General features: G+C 32.6%; 1 protein-coding gene across 1 annotated transcript in view; it reads left to right on the forward strand.

Moving 5' to 3' along the window:
• Positions 1-15718: 15718 nt before the first annotated feature.
• LOC129216526 (integrin alpha-PS2-like) overlaps positions 15719-25337 on the forward strand; it is a 139801-nt gene continuing 130182 nt past the window's right edge. Inside the window, exon 1 of the mRNA XM_054850741.1 lies at positions 15719-15936. Within this exon, the coding sequence (XP_054706716.1) occupies positions 15719-15936 (218 nt within the window). The remainder of the gene's footprint in view (positions 15937-25337) is intronic.

A 25337-nucleotide genomic window follows, 5' to 3' on the forward strand; every position in this document is an offset into this window, starting at 1 on the left:
GATCAAGTCATCTTTCAGGTGAAAGAAATTTCAAATCGTTCTTTTTCCGTTAAGAATCTGCGATGCCACTGTCGTACTCTCTTAAAAAATTCCAGCGATTTTAACTCAGACTGAGTAAATTTTCACTCCTTTCCAGTGTCGAAAACGCACTTTCCTTATAGGAGTGAATTTCATTCCTTTTGCGGAGCGGTTATTTTCACTCCTTTTGGATAAGCTTATTTCACACTCCCTTTTGATAAGTGTTTTTCACTCTTTTTAAGACTAAATTAATATCCTAAATGAGTGGTTGCTTTCCGTTTTGGAAAGCCGCTATTTCACTCTTTTTTTAGAATAAAATAGGTAAAATCATTTCACTCTCCTTTGGTGAAATTGTTTCTTAAACGTGTTTTCATGTGCTTATGCTGTGTATTTGAATTTAAAACTGTTTTTAAAACTTATTTCATTTGAAAAAAAAATTAGTTTTTTAAATTAAAAAATGAAAAAAAAAAAATGTTTTTAGTGTTTCCGAAGAGTATGCACAAGAACTGTATGGCAAATACGAAGAATTTTCTTTTTTATTAAAACTTTAACTGGTAATATTTCTTGAACTACTGGTACATCGTTACAAATCACCCACGTGCAATATTACGTACATTTCCGAATCTAAAGATTGAAATAAAACTAAAAAACCCACACAGTTCCAAATAAATAGATTTAAAATTTTGAAACTCTATATTGATATTCTCGGTGTGCCTTTTAACATTAATAATGTTTTAAAAGTTACATCAGTTCAAATTAATTTAAAAAGTCACTCATAAATTGTGACAGGATACGTTTGAATTCAATTTTGTTTCTTCGAGGCCATTCATTATTTACGTAAGGACAATTTTGGCAATTTTTGACCTTCCCTTCCCCCTATGTAAGGGTATGTAAGACTCCCCCCCCATCTTAGGTAAGATTCTTTTTTTCTTCACAATAATAAAATAACAAATATTACATCACTGGGATCGTTCTTAAATTAACTATCATTTTTTTAAGGAATCTAGACCGAATGTTTTTTGACAAATAATTTTTGTATATGATGCGATAATAATTAAAAATAAGACATGCAAAACACAGTGCGATTCTTTTATTATATTTTATACGTTTCATTCTTTGAAACAAAAGTAAAAAACAGCTCATCCTATAATAAATACTTTTACCTTCCTGAAGCAAATGAAATATAATATTTGCCAAACCACTTGACTGCGGATTTCTAATCTAAAATATCGGCTTGGAAAATATTACGTAAGAATGGATCTACCCCCCCCTCCCCCTCTCCAAGCAAGGGTATGTAGAGAATTCCCCCCCCCTCCCCCTCAGGACCCTGAATTAATGAATGGCCCGTTACACATATGAATTAGTGTATTATACAAAGTTTATGATACTCTTTAAAGTTTATTATACACAAAAACAATGTTTGATTAATTTAAAATATACGCAGTGGTTGGAGCTCCGACCATCGGGAGCGGATTCGGTATCCGACCTATAGATTTGCGCATGGTCGGGTCTGTAACACCTGCCTAAAATATATACACAGTACACACTCACCAAAGATGGTAACGACTGTTTCAAATGTCATATTTTTGATTCGATGATCGAAATAAAATTGTTGATGAAAGTTTCATTCATTTGGAAGAAAAAGTTACAAAAAGTTCGTCGTAACATTGCACGTGGATGATTTGTAATGATATACGAGCAGTTCAAGAAGTATTTATTAACAGTTACAAGTTTTAATAAAAAAGAAAATTCTTCGCACTTACCATGCAGTTTTTGTGCACTTCCTTCAGAAACCTCATTCGACAACAAATATTGTTTAAATTCATTAAATGAAGACATTTAGAATGCGACATCCACTTGTTACTCGCGACCAACGTTGGGTAAGCCTAACGTGAAGGTTTAGAAAATTCTCCCTAAACAAATTCACGTGACAGAATCGAACCAATGAAAATGTTTTTGAGTCCTTCTTTTAAAGAATGTTTTTATATTTCGCTCATCAACGGAGTGTTTTCGAACTTCACGCGAATAAAGAAAAGTTTTAGTCTTGGTATTTAAGTAAATCATTCAAAGTAACTTTGATCCACAACGTCTCTATTGCTAACTGCCCCAGTTTTAAAAGTGTTATCGCTCTTAATGGCATAACACTGACAAAAACTCCTAAAGTATTACTTAGTTATCTAAAATTAAGAAATAACAATAATGGAAATTGTTAGAGAAGATTATTAACTAGTTTCAAAGTTAAACTGCATTTTGCGTTGTTAAACCATGTGAGAAATTAGATGTAGAGAACAAGAAAATATTTCAATAAAAACTGCACAATTTTAAACCAGAAAAATATAGATTTTTAATTGTTTAAAACTCCTCATTTTCAGCCTGTTTTCCCGCAAAAGTAAAAGAAAGAAGAAAAAAGCATGAAAAAAGGCTTAATGCATCTTAACAATATCGCTAAAAACAACTAAAAGTCGAAAATACGTACGTGCGTATTCAAAATTGGAAAGCAGGGTTTTGAGATGGGAAAAACGTGTGTCTGTCGGTCTGTCTGTCCCTCTTAATAACTTTTGAAAGAATTGTCCAATTCGAACAAATTTTTTTCCCGAAAGACCTCGGCGAGGGCACGTAATGCCCATACACCACTTTTTTGAAAGTTTTTTTTGAGCAATCACGATTGCTTATTGCTTTCATTTGACTGTTTTGATGTGCTATCATTTCATTTTCCCGCCAGCACTCTCTGCAGCATCACCGTCGACCGGCTCCTCACGATGCTGCTCCTCTAGCGAAAGCCGTCTCCAGGTTGCATCCATATGCTACACACACGCGCATACATACACGCACGTACAAACAAACACATACACACACATACTACACCTATACAAATACACACACCGCATACATACAGACACCTACACATACACACACACACCTACACACAACTACCCATACACTCATGCCTGCACACAGACACAAACACATATGCCTACACACACATACATACACATTCCCTCCCCCCCCACCACAAACACTCATACACACAACAACCCACACACTCATGCCTGCACACAGACACAAACATACCCATTCCCTCCCCCTACCACAAACACTCATACACACAACTACCCACACACTCATACCTGCACACAGACACAAACACACACGCCTACACACACACACACACTCGTGATTGCGAAAAACATAATTTGAATTCCAAATGTCAAAATTCAAATATTTTTTTTTTTTGTTCAGTTTTGAATAGTTCAAAAAACTGGGATGCACTTGGTATGCGTGCGTTTTTGCGCATTTCATCTGCTCACCAAATGAAATGTTCTTTAAAACTCAATTACTGTTCAAATCAAACTTATTTTTGAATTAAATATTCTGACAATCAATGTTGTTTTTAGTGCAGTTCTGTGCTCAAATAGATTGATGCTCAAGATAGAACATTGAACATCATCGATTTTTAATTTATTATTTGATCGGATTAAAAATGGGTGAAACTTGTTTTTGTTCAAATTAAACACTATTTCTGAAGATACACCATTTATTAATAAGTATTAATTTTAAAAATAAATATGGTTTAACGTAAATTACTGTTAAAAGTATTATGCTATTCAATTAATTAATACATTATAATTTTCAAATTAAATTATGGCTAAGGGGGTTTAATTGAGTGTTGAGATGCATGCACTTTTTAAAATATGTACTCCAGTATAAAAATAGCATTAAAAAACTCCAAATTTAAAAAAGTAGTCTCTTTATGGTAAATAAAAGTAAGGTTTCCGAGAAATTTTGGACGGAAGTTTGGCGGAACTGCGTCCAGGAGATCCCATAGCACTTACAGCCTTGAAATTGTGTACAAAATTACTTCGAGCCCCGGGGGTGTTCAGCTGGGGTTTTATTTTTTTTAATTCCAATTAGTTTTTTTTTTTTGTAATTCATTTTTTTAAGCTCAAATTTTGCGTAAATTGCCTATTAATGCCTATTAAAGAGGTGAAAAATTACTTGCATATATTGGTATTATATATCGTTGGAATGTGTAAAATATTCCGCGTTTCAGGCAATTTGTTTAATGCTCTAACTTAATTACGGCGGGAGTTAATTGCGTTTTTAGCTCGAACTTTTTTAGGCTTAGCTAAAATTTAGGCTTACTTTCTTCATTAAATTTATCAGTAAAAAGCGAAGGAATTGTCCAACAGTTTTCTTTTTAACGCCACTGGAAAGAGTGGCATTTTTTATCCATATCTAATTCAATCTATGGTCGAAAAACTAAGCTTCTATCTCCAAAGGAAAAAAAGTTACAAGCCTTTAAAAATCAAGTTCGAATGATTTCATCTTCATTAAAATTTTTAATGTTTTATTTAGTGTTGCCATAGTTCCGTCTTTTCAATTCGCATGTTTCTTCTTTCCTTATTCAAAAACTTTAAGAGTTTCTATATTAACGGAAAATCTTAATCTCAACTCAATTCAAGCCCCGAGCTAAAGAGCAAAATATATTATTAGAGACCACGAATATGAAAGCGACTTTTCAAACGTAGAAAACTGCAGTTTTGCAATGCTCAGGAGCCTCTTAGCCCTTATCGCTCTGCAAGTTGGTAGAAATTTTTGAAACCCAGGGAAGGGGTGCTTTTTGATCCAAAAGGGAGCTCATAATGCGTTTTTAATCTCTTTCCTTTTAAATGACGATTTAAATCCTTGCGAATTAAATAAGATTGCGAGCAAACTTCAGGGGTTGATGAGGTTAATGGGCAGGGGCAGAGCCCCTAGTAATTAAAAAAAAAGAAAAAAAATCTAAACGTTTAAACTGCGTTTTTTTGCATGCCAACATATTCTTTACTCTCCGTGGGGCTTCTTTGGTTCATGGACCCTATGAATCTATGAATGGGACTCTGGCTTTTTCTTTTCTTTTTTTTTTTCCGTGAATTATTTTTTTTATACGTCAAACTCTCTACCACTGAAAAAAAAAAAAAAGTTATAACTTATTGCTGATAGTGTGGATCTGAGGTTCAACCATGACCTTAACAAATTTTAATTCTTTTTTGGGTCATAGGGAAGGATCTTCGGTGCCCAATAGAAGTTTTCAAAAGTATTTAAACTCAAATTCACACCAATGACATATCCCCGTTTCACTGAACGCCCTAAAACGTAATAAACACTGTCAGCGTCAAAGCTTAACTTATGAGAGCCACACTACGCAACGAAAAAACTAGGCTGAAATTTATTTTTAAACTGGTTTTAGAATGTGTTTAGACAGTAAGGCCCAACCTACGATCTGCGATCCCTGTACGCTTTAGCGACGCTGATCCATGTGGCCCGATGTTATGTTTAATGTTACGAATTGAAAACTCTGTTCTTCCAAATCGTCCGACGATCTTCATTTGTCATCGAGAATGGTTTGTTACAAATTTGGAGCCAAAAGGAAAGAACAGGTTTCACATAGTTGGAACTTTTTATTGATAAAATAAAAAATTATTAAATAAAAACAGAAAACCCGACTGCGTAAAAACCAAAAAAAAACTAAAAAGAAAAATGTATAAGTTCAATAATTTAGGATGTTATTAAGTACTACTGAATAAGTACTGAATCAACAGTCAGGGCCCACTCCTTTCTGATTCAAGGAATTCCGTAAAATTTAAAATGGGATCCGACTGTTGATCCTTCTATTCTGCTTTTGAATTTATGATTTGTCTTATCTGTGTACGGTTATAAAATTATTTCAACGGTGTAGTTATTCAGTAGTAGTAAATAACATTCTGAATTACTGGGCTTTAACATTTTTCTTTTTAGTTTTTTTTTTTTTTTGGTTTTTACGCAGTCGGGGTTTTTTGTTTTTATTTAATATTTTTTTATTTTACACTTTTTAGTTAATTTTCATTGACTTAGTTATTATGATTATGAGACGATATGTTTCGCAATCTTGTCCTTTCATTGAGAGAGGTTGTTTGTATCGTGAGGTTTATTAAGTAACTTGCGGTGGTCTAAACTACTGATAATTAGTCCCTCTGGGGACCTAACTCAGCTTAAAGCTACATGTGCTTCATCTTCGGCAAAAATGCGCGAACTTAAGTCAACCACAGCACAGCTATATAAACAGCATGTATAACTCATGATGACGCGAAGTCGGAAAAGTTATCAGTCAAATATTTTATTTCTTTTGGTGCTGAATTGCACAGGTATATTTTGATGAGGACTACGATCTGTGTGCCTTGCCTACCTTACGCATGATATATATTTTTATTACACATATAAACAACACATGAAAGAATTTACATCACAAAGAAGGGAAGGTACAACCGGAGCGAGGATGGGAGTCGAATCCACAGCTCAAGTGTGCCAATGTCAAGCAGTCACTCAGACCACTCGGCCACTGAGGCCCCGTCAATCAAACCTTTCTCGCAAAATTAAAAAAGCCTGTCAAGAAAGTACACGTCGCGAAACTCAGTAATTTGAATCAAGGCAAAAACAAATGCAACTCGTTAGCGATGAAAATCGAATTAGTAGACTTTCTGTCTTTTGGTGCTTGTTGCACGGGTTTATTTTGATGAGGACTACAATCTGGGTATCTTGCTTCGTTACGCATCATGTATTTTTTATTACAGTACAGAATTCATATAAAGAATACATGAAAGAATTTACATCAGGGAGAGGGGAAAGTACATCCGGAGCGAGGGTGTCTTGACCCACCGCCTCAAGTGGGAGAAGCAATTGCTTAGACCACTCGGCCACTGAGACCCCAATTAGTAGACTTAGTAAACAAAAAGTTCAGGCAGTGAAAACTACCTGCATTTGTCGCATGCAGGTAGCGTGCGAAACACTGTGCGACACCCAGCGTGTGCCGATCCCAAACTGACAAAATGGCAACTGGTTTCTGAAATGGTACTTTTGATTACTGTCATGTGTTAGTGACACTCCCAAGGTTAAGACAAATCGATTGACGTAAGAATTACCAAAATTAGCCAAGGCATTTAGCCTGTAGAACGCCACATAGGAACGGACATATATACATAGACTGTTAAACACATTAAGTACCCTCCTTTGCGTCGCGCACGCGCAGTCGGGTAATAAGCATCTAGTACGGACAAAAGCTATTCCTGATTTGTACTACCCCCCCCCCCTCCTTGCGTTTTCTCATGTTATACAGTGAAACCCCGATTTTACGTTTTTTGACGGACCAGTGATAAAAAGGTTCCAAGCGGGAAAACGTAAAATCGGGACCGTGTTAAAAATTTAAGTGTTCAAAAATTAACTCTCATCCAAAGAAGTAGTAGGAAAAATATGTAATCTCTCTCTTTTTCTCGTTTACAGTTTTTAGACACAATTTCATTTATAATACGATGTGTACTAACAATTTTTTGCAAATTTTCCTCTTACCTGTAGTTGACATTTACCAAATAAAATGTTTTCGAGTTTGTATGCTTAGAATTGCTTGATCAGCTGTGGGGACACGCTCGATTATTTCTTTGTCTTCATCATTATCATCGAAAGCGGGTTGTAAATCTGATATTGAAGGAATTCGTGATTTGATGAGACGATATATGCGTCACCAACTTCTGAGAAGTTTTCAAGAAGAGTGTCAGCAGCTCTAGTCCTCAGTTGTCATGAAAGAAGATTGGAAGATCAGATGAAATCCCTCTCGCAAGCAAATGACAATTAGACAGAACAAAAAGAATGCTAGATATAGAACAAATTTATCTTTAAAATCTAGAAATCACCAAAAAAAAAAAGGTTTGTGTAAGTCTTGTAGATAAAAAATTATGTTGAAAGAGAAAAACGAATTAAGCAGGCTTTTTGAAAAAGGGAAATGTAAAATACAGAATTTAACATTTTCATTACATAGTCTTTTTCAGGGAAAAGTAAAAAATGACGTTGGAGAAGGAATAACGTATGAATTGGACTCCGTAAGATCGAAGTTCCACTGTATAAGCAAAACAGTTCAAATATATTTAAATTTTACATGTGTTCCAGCCCGCGAGAACTTATCTGACAAGAAGCGCGGCCTCGGAGAAAAAAAAGGAAAGACTGAGCAATACTGTTTTTAGAAATAAAATATTTTCTCATGGTGGCTTCCAAACTTCTGATTTCTTTTCCATTCGGGACGAAATCGGTCCTTTTATCTTTCACAGAATTGGACGCGACTCATCAAAAGCGATCTGTTCCCGGGCGACTCTTCTGAAACGAGCTGAAAAATGCTAACTGTCGGAAATGGAGTTTAATGTATCGTTTTTCTCCTTAAATAAATCAGAGTGCGACTCAGAAGGAGGGGCTAAATTAGAAGCTTGGATCGTCTGGGGTCACAACCCCGTCAACTCCTGCAAGTGAAAAGTGATACCCCGAAGAGTGGGAAGCAAGAACGCGCCCTCTTTGTCGGACGCGGGTCAGAGATTTGGCGACAAAATTTATCCGTTTTAAGCGATTTATCGCCAGTGTATGATTTTTTTTTGTAATAATAGAAACAGAAGTGACGTAGCATCAGCCTCAAAGCAGAGATGACTTTTATTTATAAGTGTAGATCCATACAGGACGTCTATGAGGGATATTATAACTCTTCCCTTTAGGCACCAAAGATGTCAAAAATGAGTTTTGGGGGCATTTCTTAAAATTTTCAATACAGACCACCCAAGCAGGCCCTACTCCTGGGGTAAGCGACCTAGGCGGCAGATTTTAGGGTCGGCAAATTCTGAAATTGGAACTTTTTCTTCAAGTGTGAATATCTGTTTCAGCGTCATAAGATTCATTGCTTCAATGTTGAAATATATATATATATGTATATACATTATTATAATATTAATAATTTAGAGTGCGTACTAGTGCTTGGACATGCAAAACATAGTTTGGAATTTTTTCAAGAGATTCAACGGCAAATTGCGTGATTTAAAAGTCTTTTGAAAATATTAATGTCTGTTTCAGTGCCAAAAGGGGCACCACTTTAATGTTTAAAAAGATAATTTAACGTGTTTACCAGTGCCTGGATATGCAAAATCCAGTTTGGAATTGAACTAGAAACTCACTTTAATTTTAAAGCACTTTATTAGCATTTTTATTTTATTAATATATTATTATTTTATATTATTAATTATTATTATCATTATTCAATGGAGGATGGGGGCGGCACTTGTCCATATCGACTAGTTTTGGCAGAACTACTAAAGCCAGCCCTGCGCCCATGTGTGCGCTCATAACCCCCTTCCTGATAATGACCTACTACAAAACCGGAAGGTGCATTCACCTTTTCAAAGGAGGCAAGATAAGAACGAAAATCTCTTCACCCCCAATCGCTTAAGAATGTAAAGAATTCATGGATGCGTGTTTAGATTGGTAATATTCGTGAAATACAGATAATCTCTCTTAATACGATCACGTTTAATACGAAATCATGGAGAAAACGAACATTTTGTTCGCTAAGTTTGGGTTTGCTATCTAATTACACTAAAATAAAAATTTTCATGTTTAATACGTATAGTAAATTGAAAGTCTCGGCTAATACAAACAAAAAATTTCTGACCTCTTTGCTTGAAATGTTCGCGATTGAATGCTGCATTTTTTTTTTCATAAATTACTAGCTGTACCCGACGCGCGGTTGCTACGCCAACAAAAAAAAATACATCATTATACTGATTTTCATGACAATCGGTTGAACGGGGCAGAAGTTGCTACTCTGCAGTGCCCTGGTGCCTGGTGGCGAGTGGCTTCAATGAGCATATTATGCACCTTCTCCGTGGAAAAATACATATATATAGCAATTTTCATAATAATCGGTCCAGGTATCAAGTGAAGCTGTGACTATACTCAAATTTTGTATTCACGCAGTTTGCAAGAACAATCAATCGCTAAAAATATCAAATAGAAAAAGTTTTAAATCCCCCCCGTTGCATGAAAAGCCATAAAACAATAAAGAAAGAATTTATATTTGTTCAAACTCAAGAAAAATGGCAACAGCTAACTTCTTATCAATGAGATTTTTCACGCGAATTAATTTCTGCAGTCAATAATTTTATTCGTATTTATCCAATGGATTGTGACTTAAATTGGAATAAAAAAGGAAACTATCGATCGGATTTTTTTCGAACTGGTCTATAAACATTCCCAGTACCAAAAATAACAAACGGTGAAAGTTTCAGCCAAAATCTGCCGGGTAGTTTTTCAGTTCATGGATGACATACAGACAAACATTCATTTATATATATATATATTACTTCATCGTTTTGTTACATAGTACAAGTACCATTATGTATCGAGAAAAAATATTAAATATTTTCTCATTGAAATTAAAGCCCGTACATTTATTTTATCCGTGGACATTTCCAATTTATTCGGAAATAAAACTGTTCATCTTCCATTGGGGATTACAACTTATTCCACGAATGGCGATTATCGTATTCATTTTTCAATATTTTCCAAAAGCATTCATTTATAAGAAAAAGAAGATTTTTTCTTAATGTGGTAATAGAGTACAATGCGTGTATTAGTAGTAATATTATCTAAATATATTCATAAGCATTTCTTCGTTTTTTCACAGTATCACTAAATCACGGTTGTTACGAATAACGACTAATACGAATAAATTCATGGATTTTTGGACAATTCATATTAAGATAGTTCGTCTGTATAATAAACCCTTCGTAGCACACCTTTTGTATGTTCCCTTCGTCCTTTCCCCCCCCCTCCCCTTGAAAAATTTTAAATCACGTTTTCGACTGATGCAAGAAAAAACAGATTTTTTATTAAATAAACATATAGATAATGCTTAAAAAAAATTTTTTCGAAAATTATATTTGTACACATTTAGCTGTTTTGGCAGCGGTTTTCGACCAGGTTGAGGGATTCGTTCCAAATCGCTTTGCATAACGAAAGTTTACTAACAAGCAGTGTGAAGTTGAGAGAAAAAGCACTTATGAAAATTCATGGATTGAACTATAATTGATACTAAGCGTCTCATATATTCTTGATAAATGATACAACAGGGATTTTTTTTTATATATTTGAGTCAGGGAGAAGCAAACGGGTGCAAGCGAAAAAATTAAATATTTGGAGATAACCAGTGCAAATGAGAACCTCTCCTCTGCCTACAGGCAAGATATACTATACTAGTCCCGAGAGGTGTTGCTCCAAAACATGTTCGATGTTTGGGACTGAAAAACAGGGGAGGGGGCAAAAAAATCGACAACTAAAAGCCGTATAGTTTTTAGCTGTAGCAAAAGAAGAAAAAGGAAAAAAGGAGGAAAAATTAAGTACCGAAATTTTGCTAAGGCTGGTTTTGAGAGCATATGAGTGGTAATTGATGCAAATCTAACAGCTTAACTCACGTTTTTTCTTAAGATTTTGATGAATTATGCAGATAATAACTTTCCCCGAAGAAACACTTAGAGATGAATTAGACTTACATTATTTAAGTCTAATTCTCCAAAGTATTTTGAGATGTCACAAACCCTTGATAATAATTTCATTAAGCAAGTATGAACTGTTTAAGTTAAACAATTGATTTACTAATATCTGAACAATAAATACATAAACTAAAAGTTACTGCCTGTGCTAAATAATGTTTCGTAAACAGTTATATAAAGTAAAACAAATAATAATTATAATCTGACAATATTGACGCTTCTGTTTTGTTCACGATTCCTAGTTTTGGCTCCTTGGAAAATAAAAATAAAGGAATCATAAAGAGTGTAGGGGGTTTGCCCCTTGCCCCCCCCCCTCCCTCTCGAATCACCGCCACTTCTGCAAGCATAATGCATTAAAAAATAATAATAATAATGCAAGTCTAAATAGAATCGGAACTTAAAATGCGTTTTACTTAAAACTTTGAAACGTCTACTTACATCCCTTTGCTTCTTACAGCCTCAGATGTTGAACTTTTACAAAGCAGAAGCTTAAGAAGCAAAATAGTATTTACTAATTTTTTAAGAACTTTCTCTAGGTGGTATAAATAAATTAAAAACCTTTTGGATTTAAAATAGGGAAATAGTTGAAAAGATAAACTTGTTTCGTGAGTTGCGAACGGAGTTTCACTTGTATGAGTAACATGGACATTTCTTTTTATGCTGATTATTTGCATTCTTATTTACTTAACTTGCATCGAAAGCACGATGTTTGTTTGAAACTGTGAATGCCCGGTCAGTTTTGAGAAAAGAATTCGTCGTACATACGATTCAGTTCTTTAAAACGCTCTTGCGAATTTTTAGGGTCAAATTTGTTAGTGAAAGATATATTTTTTGAACAATATAGTAAGTAAATTCAAAAATCGTCATAAACAGTTATAAGTTCTTTAGATTTAAGAAAAAATTTCCCGTGAGCCTTTAAAGATTTCATTTTGTCATTGATCTGAAGATCGGCAATAAAAACAATTTCCAGTCGTATTTGCTGGAAAAAAAGTTTTTTAGCATTTTAAAATGAGCTTTCGCTCAGCGACCATTGTCAGAAAAAAAACAACGTATCTCGATTAAAAAAAAACCAACTTATGTTTATTTGAAGCGTTCACTGTGGTAACTTTCCTTAAATGGTAAATGCTCGGCTCCAATTTTGAACTTTTAAGGCTACAATGGAGTCTTAAAATGCGAAAAACCGACAAAATTACTTAAAATTAATCTTTGAACTGCGATTTATTCATAGCAAAAGAAATTTTTCGACTCAGACTATTTTTACAGAAGTAATTAGCTGTTCTGTCAATGTGATATTTTACATTTTGTGAACAAATGTTTCATTTAAAGCAAATATCTCATAATCGTAAAATTTCAGTTCATGTGTTTCTTTCAAATGCTCCCTGCAGACCAGGATTTGTTTAATTACATGGAGTTTTTTTCTTCAGATTGATAATGAAATACAAATTTAAAAAAATTAAGGAGAAAATTTTAATAATGTCATTTTCTTTTTATAAATCAGGCGTAAATCCTAATTTTGTTAACTTTTCTTTAGAAAAATTTTAAATTTTAACAAAAGCTCTGTTTTTGACACCTTTCGAAGAAAATATTGTAGTTAATAAAATTTCGCCCCCCCCCCCCCCCCCAATTTTTTTTTACATAAGAAATATGCATCTAGAAAAATGGAGAAAATCAAGTTTAAAAAAATGGTGCTCATGGAGTGATTTTTGTGGTTCAAATATTTACGAATTAAAAATACAATATCCTCTGTATTTTTAAAATTCTCTATTCAGAAGTTTTCAACAACAAAATTTTACATATTACTTCCCCTCATAAAGGTCTGTAACTCATAAAAATGTCAGAACTGTATCTTCAAAATTAAAAAAAAAATTTTATACTCTATTGTAGCTTTAATTTAAAAGAGTACACAGTGGCCGCAGCTTATATGAATTATGTTTGTTCTAAACAGTTTTGATGCCATAAAGCGGCTGATTCAATAAAACGGCTAACTCAATGCAGCTGGTTTTTACTCTGGGTTTGACAGCTTGATTCATTAAAACAGTTGATTCAATTCACCACTGATTCAATTAACTGGCGTTCACTGTAGTCTAATATTTCAAAATAATAATTTTAAAAAATAATAATGAGCATCTCTTTGGACCAATTTGTGTTTATAGGAATGGTGCGACCATTGGAAAAGGTTTCTTCTGCATTCGACTAGCCGACCGTAATAGAATAACTTTTAATGCTATTCTTTTTGGGGTATTTGGTTGACAATCCTGAGTCAGTCAAAACAATTTTTATAATGCTAATCAAATAATTAGTAAACTACAATATTAATATAAAATGACAATTTAGCTGTGTTGAAAGCAAATTTCTTTTCTAACATTATTTATTTTGAAGAATAGTTAAAATTTTGTGCCCAAACCTTTTTCTCAAAAATAGTCGGTTTGAAACTTTATTCCTTCTAATGTTGATTTTGATTCGGGAATTTCTAAAACAAGTTTTCAAACTCTGTCATCCGATGCTTCAATAATTCAAACTTTAATACTAAACTTTTTAGTGTAAAAACTGACAATGGCGGGTCGTGCCTTGAAAACGTGAGGGGGCCCGATCATAGATTCCCCCCCCCCCCAGTTTTTGAAAAAAAAACATTTTTTCAATATTTAAACTTTCATAAAGTAATTGTTTGTGTTAAATAAATAAAATTAAATTCATTTTAAACACAGGACACGCTACAAAATACTTAAACTACTAAGTAAATCACGAAAGATATTTTCATCCTTATGTCCATGATTGCCGGCAGGGTGGTGCACTTTCACCCCCTGACGTTCAAAAAAAAAAAAGAATCAATTATTTAGATAGTTTATTAGCTACAATATACTCGTAGATCACGAAAATTATTGTTGGGAGGTACAAGGTGATGTAGAAAAAAAAATCAATGAAAGCCTACCTAGGATGTTATCTTTAAAAGCGTTTTTCTCACAAAACTTGAAAATGTCCACTTACATCTTTTTGCTTCTCACTGCCTCATATGAGGCAGTGAGAAGCAAAGGGATGTAAGTGGACGTTTTCAAGTTTTGAGTAAAACGCGTTTAAAGTTGCGGTTCCGGGTAGGCTTTCATTGAACACTTTTCTTAAATTATGCTGCGTAGCAGCACTTACCAGGACAAATAGTACAATCTCTTGACCCAATAGAGAGGAGAGGTTCACCTACCATGCGTACTGGTTATCTCCAAATTTTTAATTTTGGCACTTACACTCCTTTGCTTCTCACTGCCTCATATGTAAAATCCTCAAGAACAATGACATTAGAAAGAGACATTTAGACAGTTCAAAGCAAAGTAACCTACATATTTGGAATAGTGATTAAAAAGAAGAAGAAAAAAATCAACTATGATGAATTTCATTATTTTTTTCATGAAGTCGTTTTTTTACGAGCACTTGGTTATAACAAGCAAATATCGCGCTCCCTTTGCGTTCGTTATAAACGAGTTCGACTGCACTTCTGATTGGAAAGTCCAAACCTAACTACCAAAACTCTTTAGAGAACTCTCTACAATTTGTATCTTCCTCATCTCCAATAATCATCCCACTACGAAGCGGGATTTGATGTATGGCTTCTCCGGAGTAGCTTCCGTCATCAATGAGAAAAAGAACTTAATTTAACTCTTGGCGGGAGTTTTGGCGATTATCTACTTGTTAGCGAATGCAACCCTTCCAAGAAAAGCATCCTCGCGCGAATCCTCGAAAACGTTTCACGGGCGGGATAAGAAAAGTATCACGTGGTTTAGTTATCGGCCGTCAGCTGATGAATGAGAGACCCAAAAGCAAAGGAAACAGAAAGTCGAATGCATGTTTCAGTATTTGAGAACCGAAAACTGTAATTCGCTTGTGTGCACAGACCATACCCAATAAACAATTAAATTAACTCTAAAAAATATGAAAAGTGGTGGTTTTTGAAGTTGGAAAAAATTTTCTCAGCTGTCTAAGAAGATAAAATTTTGTTTGGAGTTTCTATAACCCCAGCGTTTTGAGAAAAGGGTGAATTACTTGAGGAGATGATTATCATAAATTAAACAAATTTTAAAATGATCATGATTCAAAGAAAATCATGCAAGAAGAAATGAACAAATAACGTGTTAATATTTTCTCCTCAAAGTTTATAATTCGAAAACATCATGGCTGCGTAAAACTCCTATTTTCACTTTAACAAAAAAAGTTTGTTCTGGAACTGCAGCTATTAAAAAAAAAATGTTTGGACATTTCTTATCAAGTATTATGATTAGAAGTGATGTTTTTCATAGTGTTCTATCCATTTAGACTTTAAAAAATCTTAGTAGACTGCAAAAATGACGGAAAAAACTGGATTATTGCCGCATTATAGACTTTCGAAACTGTTTCTGATGTTTCCTCAGAGGACGTTGTGGATAACTGTAACGTTGTTGGTTGTGAGCTTAAAGACTTTAGGATTTAATATAGATTTAAAAAATGCTGTGGTTCATCAAGGACCAAATGGATCTATGTTTGGATTCTCAATAGCGCAACATAGAGACAAAGACTTTAGTTGGTAAGTTTTTTTTATTTTGAATTTTTTTTCGATCCTGATGACATAACTTTTATTGGATTTTTTTAAATTAATGGTTTAAGCTGCGTATTAAGTTTTTGAACTTGAGTGCTCGTTACATTGCATCATGAAGCTTTTCTTCAAGCAACATCTTTTTTTTAAATCTTTTTTATAAAGATAAATATGTGCATCACATGATTGCGTTAAGTTACTTCATATGTAAAACTTAAAAACAGAATATTCTTCGCTTTTTTGTAAAATTTTATAAAAGATTTTCTTTTTGCACTTTTAAAACTGTAGTGGAAAACTTTTCTTTAATTGCCACTGAAAACTAATTTCGAGAATAAATAAATAAATAAGTAAATATATATATATATATATATATATATATATATATATATATATATATATATATATATATATATATATATATATATATATATATATATATATATATATATATATATATATATATATATATATATATATATATATATATATATATATATATATATATATATATATATGGTGTTGTTCACTTTAGAGTGGTCTAACAATGGTTTTTTGTTTTAGAGCAGCACATTTTCAAGATGGAAAGAAAAAACAGCATGTTCACATTGTTGTCAGTTTATCTTTCTTCTGAATTCCATATCTTTTCTTGTTTCCTATTAATACTCTCTTAATACTATTTATACTACTGTAGAGTATATCCTGTGTCTTATCTTTTGCCTTTTTAAATGTCGTACGATTTGACGTTTTATTATCTATATTTCGCCTTCAATCTTCATAGCATTATTCAATGTTGTGGTTTTTTTCTGGATGTGTGTTCTTTCTTTTCTTTAGCTCGCCATTCGTATAATTATATAGTATAGTAGTCATCTTCTATTAAATCTTTTATAGCATAAGGCAGTGGCGTAGCTAGACCCGACTTTCGGGGGGGGGGGTTACTTCTTTTATCTCTCTCTCTCTCTCTCTCTCTCTCTATATATATATATATATATATATATATATATATATATATACATATAATATATATATATATATTATATACATATATATACGAGGCATGTTTTTAAAGTAAGTTCGGTTTTGATATAAAAAAAGAACGAGTACAGATAGAGCAAAGAAATTAATTGCACAAAAATCTACCATCCTTACGCTATTTTTTGACATTGCTCCCGTGATTTTCCAAGCATTTGTCATAGCGTGGTACAGGTTTTTGTATACCTATTCATAGAAAATTGCCGCCTGTGTAGTCAGCCATGGGATAACATGTTCTCTGAGCTCATTATTGCTGTTGTGCCACAGACCACCTACGAAAGACTTTAGATGCCGAAACAAATGAAAGATGTTGCGAGCGAGGTGAGGGCAGACCAGAGGATGTTCAAAAACGCCCCAGCCAAAGCCCTGTAAGAGTCCTCATGGTTGACTAAACGGGCGGTAACTTTTTACGAATAGGTATACAAAAACCTGCACCACGCTATGACAAATGCTTGGAAAATCACGGGAGCAATGTCGAAAAATAGCGTAAGGGTGGTAGATTTTTGTGCAATTAATTTCTTTGCTCTATCTGTACTCGTTCTTTTTTTATATCAAAACGGTACTTACTTTAAAAACATGCCTCGTATATATATATATATATATATATATATATATATATATATATATATATATATATATATATATATATATATATATATATATATATATATATATATATATATATATATATGTGTGTGTGTGTGTAATCGCTTGGAATTTTTTCCTTTTCTTCTTTTTTTTTCCTTTCTCTTCTCTCTTCTTTTTCTCTTTTTTTTGAGACTAACTTTTCGGGGGGGGGTTGTCCCCAACCCCCCCCCCCTTAGGTACGCCCCTGGCATAAGGGAAAAATTATTTTCAACATTTCATGATATGCGTTTTGTAGTTCAACTTGTTACGACTTTGTGTTTAACCCCTTATAGAGCCATGTGCTACAAATACAGTGTTTAAAATCATAAAGGATATTTTTTAAACAATATTTTTTTCTAACATTAATGTTCTTATGCCTCCATAACACGAAGAAAAAAATACAGACAACTTGAATTCAATAATTAATAAAATATACTTGAACTTTGGAAACATGAAATTGTCCTTATATTATTAAAATTACTTTTTTTAAGGCTCCAAGAAAATTTTGTTCATACCATTGCAAAATTAGTAAAATGTGTTAAAAATTGACAGTTTGATTTTAAAATTTTACATTTTTTCGTTCAAAAAACTCCTAAGTTTATTACATTCAATAGTTTATGTTCTGATTTTTATGCAAGAAATAAAAGAACCTTCGTGATATTATTTTTAAAAAGTAAAGATCCTGATCAGTATAACGATGAAACATTTCATAATTCCAACCATAAATAAAATATAAAAGTAAAGATGCCATCTAAGCACAAAAACACAGAAAGTTAAATGTCTTAGTTTAGTGGAAAATATGCATCAGTTAAAATTAGTGTTCCTAAAATAATTAAATCTATCATTTTTAATGAGAACAATAATAAAAATAGCTTTTAAAAAATTAAAGTGAAATAAATGCTTCAAAAAAGAATAAAAATACTTTTTATCAGAAGTCTGGATGTTGGCTTCAAAAGTACATAGCAGCACAAATATCAGTACAGCGAATGTTTTTATATTAAAGGAGTACTTAGTAGTCCAAGAACGAAAGATTTTTTTTAAAGAAAATAAACTTTTTTCAAAGTTAGTTGATGCATGTGAAATACTACTATTTTACGTTAGAAATAATATTTTTAAAATAGGGTGTAATCACATTAAACCATACGGAAAAACCAAGATTCACAGAATCTGCCGTCAACAGGGCCTTGCGACGTTAGTTATATTTCAATTGTCTTTCGCTCTTTTTGATTCTTGATCAATTTATGCATTTCGTAGATTGTTTATTGAAACTTTTGTTCAAAAGTTTTCAAAATTGGTCATTTGTATTCAAAAAACGATAGATCGTTACTGCTTTTAAATATTTGTTCTTTCATTATGTGACAAAAAATTAAATACAATTTTAAGTATAATAATTCATCTGAAATCTCATTTTTATCAAGAATACTTTTACTATTACACAGTTTCTGAGAATTTATTCTCACCGTGTGAATCTCAATTGCTTAATGATATTTAGTCTTGGATCTATCGATGGTGAGTGAAGAAATCCAGCTACATCCCTTCTTGATAAGATAGCTCCGCGGTCCAATTTTCTTTTTATCATTCTAAGATGCTAGCTATGGCATTTTTTTCTATTTTTTTTTATTTATTCAAAACCGTCAGAAGTCTGTTGATCAATGCAATAAACAGTAGCTAGAATGGCGCCATGCTTTCCACTAGGGATGTCTTTACGCAACCTATGTTTCGTAATTAACTGCTTGATTGAAATATTTTATGCTTTTAAGACAAAGCAAAACTTTTTGCATGCTAATAAAACCCCACTCCTGGTAAAAAAAAATGCTGCATGTTGTCATTTATAATATTTGGTAATGATAGCACTTGGTTTTGACTCTCAAGACTCTTACATCAGAAGAATGAATTTCCCTTATTACATATCTCTATAATGTCTGCCCAGATTGCCGTGGAATTGTCAAACGTCCAGTTATGACAAATTTATCTGAATAAGGACGGGAAAGTAAAAATATGATGCTCATGTTCAGCTCATTCTAATGTGACTCTGCGTAACTTATAAATTAACACACATCTGCAAAAAATTGGCATGCCTGGAAACTAATAGATGAGTCCACTTCCGCCTGTAAATCAAATGCTAGCTTTTCCATTTCTTAGGTGGTCAGACTGTACTATTATATATAACAATCCCAATTAAATGTTCTCATGGGAGACCGTATTATTTTCAATGAGAAAATTAAATGTGCTGCCTTCTTATTTTCCTATAATGGTGAGGTAGTACGTATTTAAGTAAATTGTACAGTTTACAGAGTCAAAGCTTACAATTTAAATTAACGAAAGCGTCAAATCAAACTTTCAAATCATGATTTCGGTGAACTATTGCAGTAATTTTGAAGGCTTATGGAGTGTCATTAGCATGGCATCGCTTGCTGTGGAAAAATCACACAGAAGAAAGACACTTGAAATAAGCAAACGTAGACATTTGTTCCTTTGCATTTTTATTCTGTGCGTGTTCAAGTGACACGCGTTGAGTGGGAGCCTGCTTTGTAGTTTTTGCCCGTCACTCCTGCGCAAAAAAAATGTATACGTTTATTTTGTAACTTATAACCAACTATTTTCTTTCGGACAGGGAATTATGTCCGGAATAACGTTCTGGACATAATTCATTTCCGGATGAATGAGTTATGACGTTCATCATGGATTTGTATGATTACAGTTAGGTAATATTTCGACTACATTACAAATCTCAGGATCTGTCATTCAGGCAAAAATGTTTTTAATATAATTATTTATCTAACCTGAAACTGTCGATAAAGTACACATCTTGAATACTATCGTGCGTTTACACAGTATTCCAATAAGTAATAAGAGAACACAACAAAATAGAAAAAAAAATTACTGCAAGATACACGTACCACGTTTAACGAAAAAAAAAAGTGCAATATATTGAAACTCCAATCCTTTAACTTGCAAAAAAAAAAAAATAAATATTGTTAATCGTTGCAATAACAAATACTTATTTACATTTTAAAAAAAAGAACAAATTATTTATAATTCAATCTTTTATGGCACTAACTTATTTTTGACTTTTTTTGTTTCTTTTTTGGTTGTATTTTTGCAAAGAACCTTCTTTTATAATTTATGTACTTTTTATTTTTCTTTGGAAAAAAAATGTGCGAAAATAGATTAAGAACGAGTAAATAAAAAAAAAGACCTTCTTAGCGAAATTTGCCAACACTATTCCAAAGTCTTTAAACAACCATCGGGCCTTTCAACGGTAGCTAAGAATAAATAAATATTGCTTACGAATTCCATTGCGAGGTAATCTTATTAGACTTCGATAACGTATTGCTGCATAAATTTGTTTCATCGCTCTGAGCCCAATAAATCTAACATAAAGCCTCTTTGTGCTTAGCGACCTCCAGTTCTCTCTGTTGCCAGATCAACAAACCTTGTCCCCAGTCTCACACATCCTGCAAGAGCACAAAGCTCTCTTTCAGAATGTTCAAGCTTTAATCCCGGGAAGAATCACCCTGATGAGCACTAAGGAGATGATTCGTGATAAACTTCAAGCTTTTTTTTTTTTAAAGTTCTATTCAAGCCTCATTATCGCTGTGCACGTGCTCTATTCTTATTAATTCAAGCAATTATTTTGAGGAAAACATGTTTGCTTGCAATTAAGAATAATTTTAAAGGTTGTGTCATTTTTTTTTAAACGTTTTTATTTTGTAAAAATTATTCGAGTTCTTAAAATGAAAATAAACGAAGAACGAAAAAAAAAATTTAATTAAAAGTTTACTTAAGTGAAAAGTTATAATTGAAGACAAAATTTTAATAAATATAAAACGAATAAAAACTGCAGCCTTTTTAAAAGGTGTTAAAATCTGACGCAGAATTTAATGGTAAGAATTCAAAGGTTTTGCGTCAAAAAAGTCATGCAAGTTTGGACATATTTTTTAATTTTAATAAACGCTATAATTTTCTGCGATAATAGAATTTTCCGAAATTTTCCAGCTTTAATCCCGCGGAACAATTACCCTGATGAACTCTGTGGAGAGGATTTGTGATTAGCTTCAAGACGTTTTGCAAAAAGTTCTGTTCAGGCCTCATTATCGCTGTGCACGTGTACTATTCTGATTAATTCAAGCAATTATTTTGAAGTAAACAGCTTTCCAGAAATTGAAAGCACTTTAAAAAATTACGTCCTTTCTCCTAAAACGCTATTATTTTTTTGAAAAGCATTAAAATCTTGGAAGCAAAATATACGAGAGAATGATAAAAACTGTTTATTTAAAAACTTACTTTAGAAATTCATACAAAATTGCTGATAATGCTTATAAGAAAAATTGAAATTTCGCTCATTTATAGACCTTTTATTAATACTTGACGCTGAAACAATGACCGAAAGTAAAGTCTATGTAGTGAAATAATAATGTTGGTGTGGTTATATTTTATAATTTAATGAACATTATATGTTTCCATGTTTCCATAACAATAGCACTTTTAAAATGTTCATGCTTTAATCCCAGAAAGAGTAACCCTGATGAGTGAGCACTATGCACACAATTTTTAATAAGTTCTGAGTAAAACATTATGTTCAGACTCCATTATTACAGTGTGCTCTTAATCTATTTGTATTAGTTCAAGCAAATATTTTGAAGTAAACACCGACCCCATTAACACTGTGCAGTGTGCACTTGCTCTATTCGTATTAATTTATGGAATTATTTTGAAGTAAACATCTTTAAAGTAAACACCGACCCCATTGTGCACTTTCTCTATTCGTATTGATTCATGAAATTATTTTGAAGTAAACATCTGAAAAGTGAACGGAGACCCAATTCACACTGTGCAGTGTGCACTTGCGCTAGTCTTATTGAAGTGAACATCTTTAAAGTAAACACAGACTCAGTTATCGCTGTGCAGTTCCGCACTTGTGCTATTCGTATTAATTCATGGATTTATTTTGACGTTAACATCTTTAAAGTAAACACAGTCCCAGTTATCGCTGCGCAGTGTGCATTTGTGCACTGCAAATAAACCTGCACAATTTGGAACACTTTGTTTCAGAAAAAGTGATCCTAATATGTGAATGTGCGCTATGAAGTGTTCTGAATAAGTTCCGTCAGAAGGAAAGTATTCCGAATATGTTCTAGATACTGAACCTCGAGTGCCAACACACGAGTCCAGGCAGCAGATGGTTCGTCAACACATTTGAAAACATGTTTAGTCACATTTGGGCACACTTGTAAAATCATTGCTTTCTCTGCTGCAATGAGAATGGCTAGATGAAGATTGGTTGGTTGTACTATATACTGTACGCATACACTATTAAATTAAAGAACGTTATTTTTACGGTAAATTTCGTTACATTTTTTCAATACCCTCAATCATAAACTTAATTGAAAGAACTTTGTGCTACGAAATTGTGACGTATTTCGTCACATGTACCAAATTCTGCGAAGCTACGCAGATAGTATTTGTAAACATTGATGTCGATTTCAGAATTTTCATCTGTAGCTGTTTTGGTCTGCTTTAGAATAATTTAATGCAAGTTACTTATTTCCATTACTATTCATTACATTATGCTTAAACATTTGAAAATTGACTTAGCACTCGCAGATTTTTGAGCTCCACATTTTGCGTACATTATGCGTTAGCATTTGTACAATAAGGACTTGTACATCTCTGAACATTCACATTTTGTTTTAAATAAACTTTTATTCATCATACTGTTTAAGTTGTAGAAGAATAACTAAATTTAAAAATTATACAATTGTAATTCAAATGTTTGACCATCGATTATGCTTTTAACAAAGATCAATAACCTTTATTGTTATTTGTTACACTTTATAAATTTATGAAATTTGAGGCTCACAATTTAAATTTAACACAAATGCATAGTAAAGAAAAAAAAAGGATGTTTGAATTTCTACTCTGAGCTCGAAATATATGCAAAAAGTTATATCAGCTATCTTAATCTGATTTCTGAAACTACTAAAGCTTATATAGACTTGTATAAATGTATGTGTGTCTCAGTACATATATCGGGCCTGGAATTGTTCAAAAATAGGACTGGGAAACAAAAGATTTAAAACCACTGGTTTAGAAGATAATTCTGAGAAATTTACCTTTTTTTTGCCTTATTCAAATCAATTTTCCAATTTGCTGTTCCACAAGGTAATAAAAAATTTCATGTTTTGAAAAATGACCATGTCCTATCTAAGAAAAATATACAACCTGATGAACTAAAATTAAATGACATATGATGAAAATTTTGATGAAAAACGTGTAATTATTGGATAAGTAAAAAGCTCATTCTGTTGAAGACATTAAAGAAATCTTTCAATATTATACATATATTTCATGCAAACTATTTAACACTATAAAAGAGAGGCTCAGAGAGCCACAGACTGGAATACTCGGAATTTTCAGGGCTTTTAATTAAAAAAATTCTAATTTTAGCTTTAATAACGCAATTTTAGGCCATATTTTTAATGTTCGGAAAAAAGGTGTAGGGATACCTTCTCGAGATATTTGTTGAAGCTGATGTTTTGAAAATAACGTTTAAGCTGTCTGTGGGTGATGTAAAGGTGAAAAAACGAGGCGGGGGGGATCTAGAAAAATGAATTAAACTGGAGTTTTAAAATTGCAATTTTAGCTTGGTCTTTAGTAAACTGTAAGGGTAAGAGTTTCAATAAATGATCCCCTCCGAAAACGATTCAGAGGTGAAGAATTAAGAAACTTTTTAGGGGACTTAAGGGGATATCCAACCTCAATGTTTCAAAATTTAATTTTGAAAGTATAGTTTTAAGCTGAACTTAAAGACGTTAGAGGAAGGAGACTCGGAGAATTTCGCCGCAAATTTAAAAAAAAAAAATGATATCTTAAAAACATTTTAGCTATATTTGATGATAAAAGGGAAGGGAGGATGGGGGGGGGGGTCTAATCCTAGAAAAATATTATCCAATTATCCAAGAGAATTTAGTGTTAAAGGGGACATATATTATTTGTGTTCAACTGATAAAGTTTATAAATGTAAAAAATAGCTTTTATAAATTAAGTTTTATGGAATTTTACAATAGAATCGACTTGCATGTAAAAACGAGGATTCTGAAATACAACAGTTCAGCAATGTGATGTAAATTTTAAAATCTGTACATGTGTCAAATAAATTAATTTAAAAAATATTGAGTTAAATGACTATTAAGTAGTAAAACTGCAAACGATTTCTGCAGATGCGTTTCAAGATTTCCTTTCATTGAAAAGAAATGAACATACTTCTGTTCAAGCTCCAGTTATGAAAGACTTTTTCCTGACGCCATTTGTATTTAAGTTTCCAGACATTTAAAACTGAAATTCATTTTTTTCGTATTTTGAAAAGCTTTGAAACAATGAACCTACCACACTAAATTTACTTAAACGTTCGACTGAAACAAAATAAGTCAAAATTGATTAACACTCAATTAATTAAACTTTTGCCCAAAGACGATGAGGATTCCGCAATACTACTTTCATCAATGAAATGTAAATTTTAAAATGTGTATTTATGTCAATTAGGTTAATTTAAAAAATTATTTTTTTTTCCAACAAGATGTGTTTAGTAAACTGCAAAATAGGAGTTCAGAGGTTCTAAGTGCATCAGTTTAAAATGTAAATTAACTACGTGTTTTAATTTTTAGCTGCATTAGGGAACTTATTTCTTCCTTGAGACAATTTAACTTTTTAAACAGCACTCTGTACTTCAAAGT

This window comes from Uloborus diversus, chromosome 2 (assembly GCF_026930045.1).
Source record: "Uloborus diversus isolate 005 chromosome 2, Udiv.v.3.1, whole genome shotgun sequence".
NCBI classification, from domain to species: domain Eukaryota; kingdom Metazoa; phylum Arthropoda; class Arachnida; order Araneae; family Uloboridae; genus Uloborus; species Uloborus diversus.